The sequence below is a fragment of the Mus caroli genome, unplaced genomic scaffold (genome assembly GCF_978045245.1).
Source record: "Mus caroli unplaced genomic scaffold, Mus_caroli_1 scaffold_16, whole genome shotgun sequence".
NCBI classification, from domain to species: Eukaryota; Metazoa; Chordata; class Mammalia; order Rodentia; family Muridae; genus Mus; species Mus caroli.
The window spans coordinates 56,585,223-56,598,837 of NW_028227271.1; the positions used below are offsets into that span (position 1 = coordinate 56,585,223).

Here is a 13,615-nt window from a genome sequence, read left to right on the forward strand (position 1 = left end):
GTTGCAGAGATTCAAAGCAAAAATATATGTTTGTTCGATTCTTTTGTTAATATGATTCTTTTCCTTATTTAAAATAACCAAAGATGTATGGCTTTCCCACAGCCTACAGTTTCTTGCTTTCGATACAGAAGCCTCACATGATATACTCCGAGTTTGGGATGGTCCACCAGAAAATGAGATGCTATTAAAGGAAGTTAGTGGATCTCTTATTCCTGATGGAATTCACAGCACCCTCAACATAGTGACTATCCAATTTGATACGGACTTTTATATCAGCAAATCTGGATTCGCAATTCAGTTTTCAAGTAAGCTTTTTTTCTGTTTGATTTCCAAAAGCAAAAAGAAATGTACAATTATCCCATAAAAATTACTCCTCTATATTTTCTTTTTCAGTATTATAAATGTTAAATATTAGTTATGGTCTTCTTGTTTCACAGAAGGTGAAACAAAATATACTTGGGAAAAATAACTGCAATTTACTTTGTTTATTAATTACCAGCTCTAAAGAAATAATGCTTAAAATTATAATGGTGTTAAAATAGTTCAATTGAAGAAGTAATTATATCTCAATCTTGAATAAGTTGAACACCCCTCATTTAAAATTCTTGAGATCAGAAGTGTTTCAGACTAAGATTTTTTTATGACTTTGTGGATATTTAAAATAGCCTAATGAGATATTTTAGGAATGAGAAAACCTTTTAAATGAAAAATTCATTTATGTTTCATGTACACCTTAGAAAGATAACTTGAACATATTATCATATAACTATTGTACACCTGCATTTTCACTGAGACTGATTACATGAGATGTGGTGTGAAATTTTCCACACTTGAAACATTATGTTTATTCAAACTAATTATAATCAGCCTGGGATAACACAAGATCATACTGTATGAAAGGGCTTTTTAAAAAATAGGAAATAAAGAATGCCACAGACTGGCCTCAGTTGGCCCCTCTCAATCCCTGGGAGAAATCAAGGTGGGCAGTTGTCAGTGAGAAATGACAAACACAATCAGACGCAAGGGAGTGTGCTGTATCTGAATGTAATGTCAAATTGAGCACCAGAGTTTTAATACAGAATAAAATAGGGAAGATAGGAGACACATTGGTAAGGTACAATGAGGTTACCATCTGGTAACTCTTTTGTGACTCTTACACAAAATAGAGGAATGCAAACATAAAGACTGGCAGGAACTGGGTAATAAAACAACTGAGACAAAGTCAGCTCTATCTAAGGTCAGCTATATTCTTAGAAGCCAGTTGTGAGGTCTTTACACTCCCGGGGCAAGGGCTTTCATGCCCAAGTCATGGTTCTAATTATCCTGATTTCTCATACACCCCTCGAGAAGCACCCCAGTGGTGGCTCCATCTACAATGTACAGATCCATCCCATATCAAACATAAATCCAGAAAAGTGTCCTATAATCATGTCTACTTGGCAATCCTACGGAGGCATTTTCTCAATTGAGATTTCTTCCCCTACCCACCCCCTAGTTAACCTTCTCATGAATAATGCAATACTCTAAAACCACAGCCTGATCTACTTCCTATACCACTGTAAATTCCTGTATATGGAAGCAGCTTGGCTTTTATTCTAAGTGATAGTGTGGGGGACTTTCTACTAATAAGTAATGTAGTCTGCCAAACATAACTCTAATAACAATTCTAAACTTACTTTGCTAAGCTTGCCCTGAGATTTCTAACTCTATGTAGTCGATAGTTAATGCCTTATTTCTTTCACTCTCTCTCTTACAATACTAGAGTCAATACTGAATGTCACTGAATAGGTAACATTCTCATTGAATTCCAAGCCCAGGGTCGGCTCAAGGATTACCTAGGGCATTGGTGAAAGCCAGGAAGCAAAGTCCTATTTTGCTTATGTATTTGGTAAGTCATTGCTTGGAGGCACCTATAGTAAAATAATACTGAAAGAAAGCACACAGATCCATTCGCAAGGACAGGTTTGGAACATTCATTATACAGGATGCCAAGGTTCAGGAGACTAAGTTTCCGTGAACTTTTCGCCTCAGGATTGGGTCTGGTTTCTAGTCTTTTCACGCTTGTCGCTACTAGAGTGGATGTAGCATAAGAATATTTATTTTTAATTTTTATCTTATATATTTTTAAATAACTAGAAGAATAGTATTCTATCACAATATTAATATTATATTTTACACATAATAATGATATAATATTAATATATTAAATAGAAATTTATTATATATTCTATTATTACAATAATTAATATACGGTGAATAATAAAATACATAGTATATTTTATGCATTTTATTACATATTTTATTATTCATGAAAAGAAAAGGAAAACAGAATAGGGACTAGAGAGTTGTTTTGGTAGATAAAAGTACTTTTTCTGTAAGTATTAGAACTTGAACTTAGATCTCCAACACCCAAAGAAAAGGGCAGTCATGGCTATACCTACACCTACACTGTGGCCTCACTGAAATAGTGTGTCCAATTCTATCAAAACGATCACTCAAATAATTATCATTTTGTGGGTTTGTTTATTTTTCATTTCTCATATCATATAGGTCTATTCTATTTTTTGCATTTTTCCTTGTATTTACTAAGGTTTTTAAGTATGAATAAGATGACAGAGAAGTGTTCAACCTTCATTCTTTCTAATGGTAGTTTAGCAACAGCTTTAGTTTCTCTACATTAGTAATACAGTTAGTGCTTAAAATGGCTGCCATGATGGGATTCTGTATAGAACAATGTAAAATGTACTTGGATATGTATCTGTGAATTCAAAGCCCATCTAGTTTTAATTCATTCCTAGGGGTTTTTTATAAATGTTTGTAAAATGAATGGCTTATTTTTCATATGTGTTGTATTTGTAGGTCATATTCAACTTTTAGAAGTCTCAAAAAATCTTCCTTTATAATAGATGATCAGAAATGTACACTACTGCATGAATATTCCAATATACTTACTGTAGTCACCCAGTTCATAAGTATATCTTAGATACAATCAATTAATGCAAAATTCTCTCCTGAACACCTTTTGTAATATTGCATATGTTTACTGAGCTTCTAAAATAAAAAGGTAGTTATTTTCATGCATGATGTCTTAATTATCGCCAAGATCCCTCAATTTTGCTTTTATGTACAACATTTTATTTGATCCCAACACATCTGTAAAAAATATCTGCTAGCATACACTTCATAGATAAGTACACAGAGGCTGGAAGGTCAACTGGTTTATTAACAGTCATATAACTACCAGAAATCTAGAACATAATCCACTTGTGTCTGAAGGTAGATGAATATCAAGCCTGATAAATTGAAAATGCTTAACAGTTATCACTATTGTATCATTATTGAAAAGATATATGCAACATTTAAATTATTGCAGATATATAGTGACATGTATACATGTATATACAGATATTGAATATGTATTATGTGTTAGAGAAAAATTAACTGTACATTTGCATTATAATATAATATAGCTTAGTTAATTTGTCATCTTGATCATGATTAAAACACTCCACCAAAGGGAACCCTGTACTCAAAGAATGGTATTAAGGACAATTTGAACAGTGAGAAGGAATGAAGCAAAGGAAAAGTTCGTACTTGCCTGTTGGAAAAGGACTTTTGCCTTTTTACAATGTGTTTTAGTTAGGCTTTCTATTAGTATAATAAAACACCCAGTCCTAAAAGAAATTGAAGATGAAAGGGTTTATTTCAGCTTACAACTCTTTAGTCACATTCCAGCACTGAAACAAGTCAGGGCAGTTGCTCAGTAGGCCAGGGCTTTGGAGGAAGGAACTAAATAAAGCAGAGGCCATGGGGTGTGCTGCTTCCAGGCTTGCCTATCCTGATTTCTCATACACCCCTCGAGAAGCACCCCAGTGGTGGCTCCATCTACAATGTACAGATCCATCCCATATCAAACATAAATCCAGAAAAGTGTCCTATAATCATGTCTACTTGGCAATCCTACGGAGGCATTTTCTCAATTGAGATTTCTTCTCAAATGACCCTTCCTTGAATTCCGTTGACATAAAGTCTAACACGCAACCCTGTGAGCAGACAGAGAAGTAGAGAATAGGAATTGTAGTAAACAACAAGTAATTGTCAAATAAAGCAAGTGGTATTAGCAGGGATGTGAATGAACTACCGGGCTAAGTATCCATCAGTATAGACAAAGTTAGCTTGCAGGTGACAGTTGGCCACTCCAAAGTCCATTTAAATTCTTCTTTCCAAGAAATCTATTTATGCCTTCCACCCATGTACTCATCCTAGTAAAGTATGCTAAGGACCACACATTAAGCATAATATTCCTCTCAAGGTCTCCAAATGTATCTTCCCTTTGTTCAAGTAAATCTACACACACACACATCATATAGACACATATACATGTACACACACACACACACTTACACACACACACACATACTCACACACTTACACACTATGGAAACTGCTGCCCCTGATTTTTAGTCATCAAATGTTCCTTCTCCTTAAAAGTTACTTCTGATATATTGTACTTAAATTTTTCCTTGCACTTTAGCATTAATATTCCTTCTTGGATAAAATGTCTCTTAGGATTCCCCTAGATGTCATGTTTTCAAATAAAGATCAGAATAATTTATTCAGCAATTAACTTTCCTAGAGAGCTTTTAATTATCATTTTTACTGTAGTAAATATATTATGAATTTTTTGTTTACCTAAATATCTATGTAAAACAGTTTTGGTAGGGGCAGTAATGCCCAAGGTATTTTTTTTAATTTTTCAGATAGAAAAGTCTCTAAAATTATGTTTGAAAAATTCTAAACCAAGGAAGTTTAGAAAATCATAATTCCCCTACCCACCCCCTCCTACTTCTTGACCCTGGCATTCCCCTGTACTGAGGCATATAAAGTTTGCAATACCAAGGGGCCTCTCTTCCCAATGATGGCCGACTAGACCATCTTCTGCTACATATGCAGCTAGAGACACAAGCTCTGGGGGATACTGGTTAGTTCATATTGTTGTTCCACCTATAGGGTTGCACACCCCTTCAGTTCCTTGGGTGCTTTCTCTAGCTTCTTCATTGGGGGCCCTGTATTCCATCCTAAAGATGACTATGAGCATCCACTTCTGTATTTGCTAGTCACTGGTTAAAGTAAAATGCATACTGGAAAAAAACGAAAATCATAATTCATATTTTAGTCAGGTTTTTAATGAGCTTCCATTCTTTCCTTGCTTTGGGTGCTTTCTGATTCTAAATAAAAAGCAAAAGCTGTCAAACAGAAGTGATTTCCATGCACCTGTTATATAGGACTGAAATCTCCCACATAAGTGTTCTGTGGCTACTGATTGACAGTTTTGACTGTGTTTTAGATCTAGCTTCCTATAATTAGCTTATTAAAAAAGAAAAATTTTATCTTATGCTATCAAAATATTTATAACTTTCATAGGTATAATGGTAATACTAGTACAGAGAGAAACCATGAAGTTATTTTTAAAAAAATATAAAGGTTATAGATATCCAATAATTTTTGTGCACATTTAAGATATTATTTTATATAAAAGAAGGAACAGAGAATGTACACGTGACATCTAGCTAAAACAAGAAGCTTCAGATTCATTCTAGTCACAAATCACTCTTGAGGACAGATTCTGTCATTCCTGTCCTAGATTAAAATTAATACATCTGTTTTAATTACTGTTATCTTTAGGGCCTAGCACAGGGCCACTCCAAGTGAGAAATATTTGCTGATAAAACAAAGGTCAAGCCAGGCATGGTGGTGCATGCCTTTAATCCCAGCACTTGGGAGGCAGAGACAGGCAGATTTCTGAGTTTGAGACCAGCCTGATCTACAGAGTGATTACCAGGGCAGCCAGGACTACACAGAGAAACCCTGTCTCAAACAAACAAACAAACAAACAAACAAACAAAAAACCAAAGGTCAAGTAACTTACATCCACACTACAAAAGTAACAGACAAATCCCATCTGCTGTACTAGTCAGTTTTCTTTATAGTCACAGAACACGTGGAATGATTATATATGTATGGAATGACTTACAGACTGCAGTTCAGCTAATCCAACAATGTTTGCTAGCAGCGGGACTTCAGTATGAATATGCTAGAAACCAAAGAGGTAGGTTCCAGTAGAGGAATGGATGTTCTAGCAAGTCAATGGCAAACAGGTAATAAGCCAAAGCTTCCCTCTTCTGTGTCCTTATATAGAATTCCACTTGAAGGTATGGCCTATATTAAAGGTATGTCTTCCTACCTCAAGATCCAGATCAAAGATGTGTGGTTTCCTACCTCAAAGTTCTAGATTAGACGTGCATTCACCCACTTCAAACCTAGCAGATAATATTTCACAAGTGTGCCCTCCAGTTCTGAATTGCAGTTCATTCCAGATATAATCAAGTTGACAGCAAAGAATAGTCTTCACATTTTCTAAGTTATTTTTTGAAATTATCCAGCTGACTTAGAGAAATAAGCTTGTTCGTCTCATTAATTATCTACTGAAAGAATTAGTGGGAGATGGGGTGATAGATTAGAGCACATGTAAGATGTTTAGCATAATATATACAATAAAATGATTTTAAACATTTGAATTTAGATTAATAAGTAAAAAAGAATGAGAGAGACAAACAGGAAATGTCTTCACAAAAAACATAACCAGTGAAATTCATTTCACAATACTCAGTATAATGTGAATTTAACTGAAATGCAGGTTGCATAGCAACTTTAGAGTCTTCACCAAGCCACCATCAGCAGCCTCACAGCTTCTATTTCATGATCTGTTCATACTTTGTAGATTCTGTCGCTTTGCCTCTTGGTGTTATAATCTGCAAGGCACTTCTGCTTAATCAGAGCTACTTAAGTCTGACACTGCCACCTCATGCTGTCCTAAACCCTGTCCTGGCTTCTCAGCAGGTCAGCCTCTATATCCCCTACTTAAATTTGTAATCTGCCTGTCTTGTTCCACTTCAGTTCTACAGGGAGGTATCATGCTGTCATTTGCCCACAGAATAGTTAATTTTGACAGAGCATTTTCTCTGTTCTTCATTCTTTGACCTCTCCATTAAGAATCAGTACCTGCTGGGTAATACAAAACACTAAGGCTCATAACTTCTACTGTTGAAAATTCTCAAAGAAATAGATGGCTTCACTAGGATAGGTTGAAGTCTGGCAGCCTTTAAGGACTGCATGACACCATTGCCTTTGTTCCTGTCCTCATTATTGTTTCAAACACTGGGTGACAGTCAACTAGCCATTCACTTCATTATCCCTCCATATTTTTCTCCACAATTCTGGCTGGCTGGCTGTCAGAAGTAAAACCTGCATATCACTTTACTGTTTAAAACTATTTAATGCTTTGAGTTCAGTTTGAAGCTGAAAAATTCTGTTATTAGATGTAAAACCTCTGCATTATGTACCGGCTGTAATTTGCTTTCTGTTCCTGTGATTTAAGACACTGACAGATTTCAACCTGTGTGTCCTGCTCTTACCACAAAAAGCTTACATGTTGCACTACATCACTGAGGATAGTCAAAGCAAAAACTCGCAGAGGAACCAAGGAAGAAGCTGACCATGGAGAAATGCCACTTATTGTCTTGTTCCCATGGCTTGTTCAGCTCTCTTTCCTATAAGAATAGACCCACTTGCCTAGAAATGGTTCTATCCACAGTGGGCTGAAGCCTACTCCATTAATTAGGAGTCATTAAAATGACCCACAGATATGTACCCAGGTCAATCAGATAGGGGCAGTACTTCAACTGTGGTTTCCTCTTCCCAGGTGTGTCAAGGTGACACCCAGTATTACCCATCACTGTACACAAATAACCTATTAGCCTCATGGTCCCACATTTATTTGTATAATTCATCTGTCTCCAGTACCCTGGAAATAGAGGATATAGTCCATCACTACTCTTTTTTTTATTATTTTTTATTTTGCAAAGTCTCTTCAATATTGTTGGAAAGTTTATACCTATATTCAAAAAGCAATAAACTCATAGCCATTTTCAAAGTCTAGCTCCACATCACTTCTAGTATACAAAAACGTATAAGCAGAATTAGTCACTATATTTAGCCTGTGCTGGCACTATGAACAGGTTGTATTATAATTGTTATGTGTCCTCTGTTGCTCCTGATATTTGTAGTTTATATTTATTCAAGAACAGTGACCAGTTCAGTGTTTGTCCTGTATTTTTCATTCTTAATGAAGTATCTTCATAACTTTGCAGTTAAAATGAGATACACTATAATGTTTTAGGTCTCTGTTCTGTATTTAACCTTTCTGATAGTATGTGGCCTATGTTTGCAGCACTTAGAGTATTTATAGCACAAGACTAAAGCTAAAAGCCAAATACTTTTATCAGTATTTATTTTTTCAACCTCTTTCAGATGCCTTCCCTCTTTTACACACTCCCTTCTCAGAATGTAGGATATTTATAGATAAACTTACATTTTCTCAGATATGTACTCTGTAACCCATACTGATCGTGGATGGTAGTAGCAAAGGTATTTGATACCATTGCCCTGAGAGCCAGTTTTGTGTGACAACAATTCATGCCATAGGCTATACTGTACTATGGAATCTACCCAAAAGTTTCCAGGCTGTGATTTGCAGAATTCATTGAAAGTCTATTCTTAAAGTATATAGGAACAAAGACTAATAGTTGAGTTGTAGACTTATAAATTTCATTGCATTGTGAGTATGTTTGATATTTATTTCACAGTGTGAGTTACAAATGGATTATTTTATTACAAAATGTTCTTACTACATTGTAGTATGTCTTTCGATAGTAATATGATTCATAAGATATATATATATATGCATATATATGTATGTATATATATAAATAATAGCGAAGATATATATCATATAAACTTTTAATTATATTGATAGCTGTGAAGAAGTCTATAAGAAAAGTGAGTTCAGCTGAAATGGCTACTGTGAAAAGACCACACAGTAATGTCCAATGATGTTTCACAAACTTACCTAGACAATGTTAAAAAAAAATTTCCAAAGATAGCAAGAAATGAATTTCGAATAGTTGTTTTATTACTATTTATCAACCTAGTTAATTTACTACATATGGTATATGAAAAAAAACATAATCCCTTATATCGCTACATTTGTGTGTGTATATATATATATATATATGTTTTAGAATAATTTATAAATATATTTTACTATCAAACATTCACTGATAATTTGCCTGTAAAAGGACGAATTGATATAGGGATTAAAGAGTAAGCTCAGTGGTTAAGATCAATACTTATTCTTGCAGAGGTCCCGAGTTCAATTCTCAGATTGCACATGGTTGCTCTAACAATAGTTCCAGGGGAAGTCAACAACTTCTGACTGCCATGGGCAGGTTTTAATTTACAAGCATGCAGGCAAAACATTCATGCAAATAAAATAAATAAAACCTTAAAAATTAAATTAGTGAAATGTTAAATTAAATATGCTCTAGAAAGATTTAATCTCCAATTGCCTGGCCCATTGTTCTTGAACAGGATATAACAATAAGAATTGTGGGACAGAGCAATGCCTTTAACTCATGGCAGACAAGAAACAAATAATTAATGAAAGAGGGGACCTTGGCAAGATATATCCCCAAAGACATGCATTCAGCAACATATATCTTTCAAGTACAGCTCACCCACTAAAGATTCCAGCACTTCCTTTAAGTAACACCACCAGCTGGGAACCAAATTGTCAAGATATGATGAAATTGTAATTCTTTGTGGTTTTACCGCCATCCTCTTTCTTCCAGAATATATGCAGGGTATTTCTATGCTATGCTGCAGATATTTTAGTTCCCAGATAAATGACACAGAGACTTAGTATATTTATTAATAAGATGCAGCATTAATCTGGGTATGTTCTGAGCTATTTTAAACATACTAGGATACCCACTACACAATAAAATGTTTCATTGCTTGCCATCTGCTCTTGCCCTAGATCATTATGGTTCACATGTCTCATGGCTATTCTCTCACAGTGACCTCAGGGCAAATTATCCTGGTCTCTCCATGTGGTCCCTTACACCTTTCTCTCCTCATGGTCTTTTCTCTCTCCTCTCCTTTCCTCTCCTTTCCTCTCCTCTCCTCTCCTCTCCTCTCCTCTCCTCTCCTCTCCTCTCCTCTCCTCTCCTCTCCTCTCCTCTCCTCTCCTCTCCTCTCCTCTCCTCTCCTCTCCTCTCCTCTCCCCTCCCCTCCCCTCCCCTCCCCTCCCCTCCCCTCCCCTCCCCTCCCCTCCCCTCCCCTTCCACTCCCCTCCCCTCTCCTTCCACTCCCCTCTCCTCTCCTCTCCTCTCCTCTCCTCTCCTCTCCTCTCCTCTCCTCTCCTCTCCTCTCCTCTCCTCTCCTCTCCTCTCCTCTCCTTACCACACTCCTTTTTTCCTCCTCTCTTTCTCTCTCCCTCTCCCTCTCCCCAACCCTTCCTGCCTCCTTCTCCCCCTCCCTCACCCCTCCCCCTCCCCCTCTCTCTCTGCTCCCTCCAAACCAATCTGAAGGAAACCTGTATTCTCTTCTGTTCAGCTAATTTGGACAATCAGCTCTTTATTGCCCGACCATAGGTAATTGGGGAACATTCTTTACACTACATTGATGCAGGAAATGGCTCAATAATTATGACAAGGCTAACATGAGGACCAGATATCTGGGCACAAAAATTAGCAACTGAATATACAATGCACAAAGCTATTCCCAACAATATGATTCTGTAATATTCAAATGGTAAGATTCTACTCCTGATTTCCAAGATTATTTGATCATTTCATAATGTCCATTTTCAAGAGTCACTAAAGTCTGTGTTATGCAAAAGTCCAACTTAAGAGTTTCCTCTGATACTGACAGAAACTTGTACCTGTAAACTCCTATAAAATCAGACTGGGCCATTTCCCTAGCATACCCTAATACTCAAGACTTTGTAGGTTTGTCTTCCTTAAAGACTGGACATTGGCAAGACACAGACAAATTCTTAGGTAGGATGTAGCATGGATGATCTCCACCCAACCCCTCACAGCATCTTCATTCTTAGGGGAGACATTTTGAACATAGACTTGACCATCTATTGCTTTCAACATCCTATCTGAAGCCCAGTGTTATCATCCATTATATAATCTTCACACCATACTGAGCCTTCTCTGTCACTCCTCAATTTTTCCAAATTATTTCCAAAAACTTTTAACAAGGAGTTAAAACACAAGCAATCATATTTAGCTATAGCTATCACTGTAATTCCCTGGTGCAATTTTCCTATATTCTTTGGCATAGCAGTGACAAACGTTTCAGCAGAAACAACATAAAAGAGTAGATTTGTTTTATTTTATTTTGATTTAATATTCTTGACAATAGAGTTGAGAGCCTTACAAAGGCTAAGAAAGCACAGCGGTAGATTCAGGCATTTTAATTTGTTTCCATTGTGAAAGATGACTATTGTACATATCTAAGTGTATTTATCAAGCCAGCTTCAAAGTTACAGTCGTTCTGGATGGGATTCTGAGAAAATGGAAAGACAGGCATACACCATCATGCTTAACAATGAAGATATAGTCATTTTAACTCACAGTTTCAGAAGGTTCACTTCAGAGTCTCTTGACTGCATACTCATGAGACTTTCCATGATTGTAGAAACTTGGGTGTGGAGGAACATTTTTATTATAATGTGGAACTAAAAAAGGGGACCCTCAGCCGGGCGTGGTGGCGCACGCCTTTAATCCCAGCACTCGGGAGGCAGAGGCAGGCGGATTTCTGAGTTCGAGGCCAGCCTGGTCTACAAAGTGAGTTCCAGGACAGCCAGGGCTACACAGAGAAACCCCGTCTCAAAAAAACCAAAAAAAAAAAAAAAAAAAGGGGACCCTGGGGAAGAGGGGGGAGGAAAAGACCCACACCCCACCTGAGTTCCACGTATTCTCTGGTCAGCCAGGCAGGAGGGCTGCTAACTACCTTCCACTCATCTCTGGGTAGGTATTCCTCTATCTTCAGGGTGTGGCCAGGGGAAGCCCTACCTGGGGACCCCAGAGCTACCTTGCTAAAGCCACCGGGGGTTATAGGAGAGAGGGATGAGGGAAAAGGTTCCCATCACTGACCAGAGTGAGTGCACAGCGGATCTTGATGGAGCAGAGACTATGGTTTAAGAGCTTTATTATAGAAATACAGGGGGAAAGAGAGAAGAGAGAGAGAGAGACAGAGACAAAGACAAAGAGAAGACAAAGAGAGGGGAGAGAGGGTAAGAGTGAGGGACAAGAAGTAAGCGAGATTGCCTACGTGACTACTGACCATGCTTCTCTTGTGGGGGCTGTGAGGGGCAGTAACTTAGGCAGGGGCCAGAGTTCCAGGATCATGAGGGAATGCTTACAGCGCCATGAAGGTGAATTATGACCATAGGGGTTCAGACCTCAGCTCAACTGGAGACCACCCTGCAATTCCCCTCATTACACAAAAATAGTAAATACAGAAAAGGAATACAGAAAGGGGTGAGGACAATCCGTAGTCTCCAAAGTCAGGCCTGTAGTTAATGCAGGGCATTTATGGATCGAGCTTGAGGTTTAATTAAGTCATCTATATAGTTTAAAGCTGTTCGCTTTTATCTGAGGCAGTCTCTCAGCTACAGTCTAACAACCCAACTTCTCCATCATTCTGTCTCTCCATGTTGCCGCACTGCCCACTTCAGCTCCATCTGCTCTCCCTTCTGCCTCCTTCTATATTTCCTTCCATCTGCTGAGTCTCCTCCTGCCTGCAGGTCTGCCCATACTTCCTGCCCCATCTCATCAGCACTTTCTTATGCAAAAAGACACATTTCAGTATGAACCAATCAATAGCAGAACAACTCCCTTTCCATCTCTTTGTGATACCAGTTGGCTCTGAGGATTGTTTGACATTCCCCCATGGGTAGCTTGCTTTTTAATAAAGTACTTTCAGAGAATCATCTTTTGATCATGTGAGGAAAGACAAACATTTACATGTAGAAGGTGTATAATGGGCTGGCTCATGTATTAAGAGGATAATGCCAAATATTTGGTCAGCACTTTTTTCTACCGGCACAGCAACCAACAACTGAAAATACACGGACACATTTTCTTATGGTATAAGTCATCCCAATATATAGTTGTCTACTTTTCCTAACTAGGTCCTGTATCTTAAAGTTTCTATAATTTATTAATATAACAACAGTGCTATGGAACCAAGAAAGTATGATGAGGGGCACTTCATATGAAAACTATAATTCATAATAATTTTCATCTCCCTAACTTCAAGTGTGACCAAATATTCAACTCTAAATCTATGGTTTTAAGTACTCTATCTATCTATCTATCTATCTATCTATCTATCTATCTATCTATCTATCTATCTATCTATCTATCTACCTATCTATCTATGTATAAGTTCGCATATGCAGTTTGGTCTTTATATGACTTATGTTTCATTTTGTATAAGATCATAACAGTTGATTTATGTTGCCACTTATTGCAGAGTAGTTTTATTATTATAAATATTCTATGTAAATATATGCTACATTTTATCTATGTGCCTGTGAAAACCAAGTCTGTTTCTATAACTTGGCTGTTGTGACTAGGGCAGCAAAGAATGTGGAAATACTGTCTTTTCCAGATTCTGATTTCAGGTCTTTTGGTTA

The 13,615-nt window shown here is 37.1% G+C and overlaps 1 protein-coding gene across 3 annotated transcripts in view; it reads left to right on the forward strand.

Moving 5' to 3' along the window:
- Positions 1 to 13,615, forward strand: part of Csmd3 (CUB and Sushi multiple domains 3) — a 1,262,970-nt gene that overhangs the window by 937,959 nt on the left and 311,396 nt on the right. For all 3 annotated transcript variants that reach the window (XM_029469819.2, XM_021183659.3, XM_029469820.2), the window contains one exon: positions 103 to 305. In XM_029469819.2, the coding sequence (XP_029325679.1) occupies positions 103 to 305 (203 nt within the window). The remainder of the gene's footprint in view (positions 1 to 102; positions 306 to 13,615) is intronic.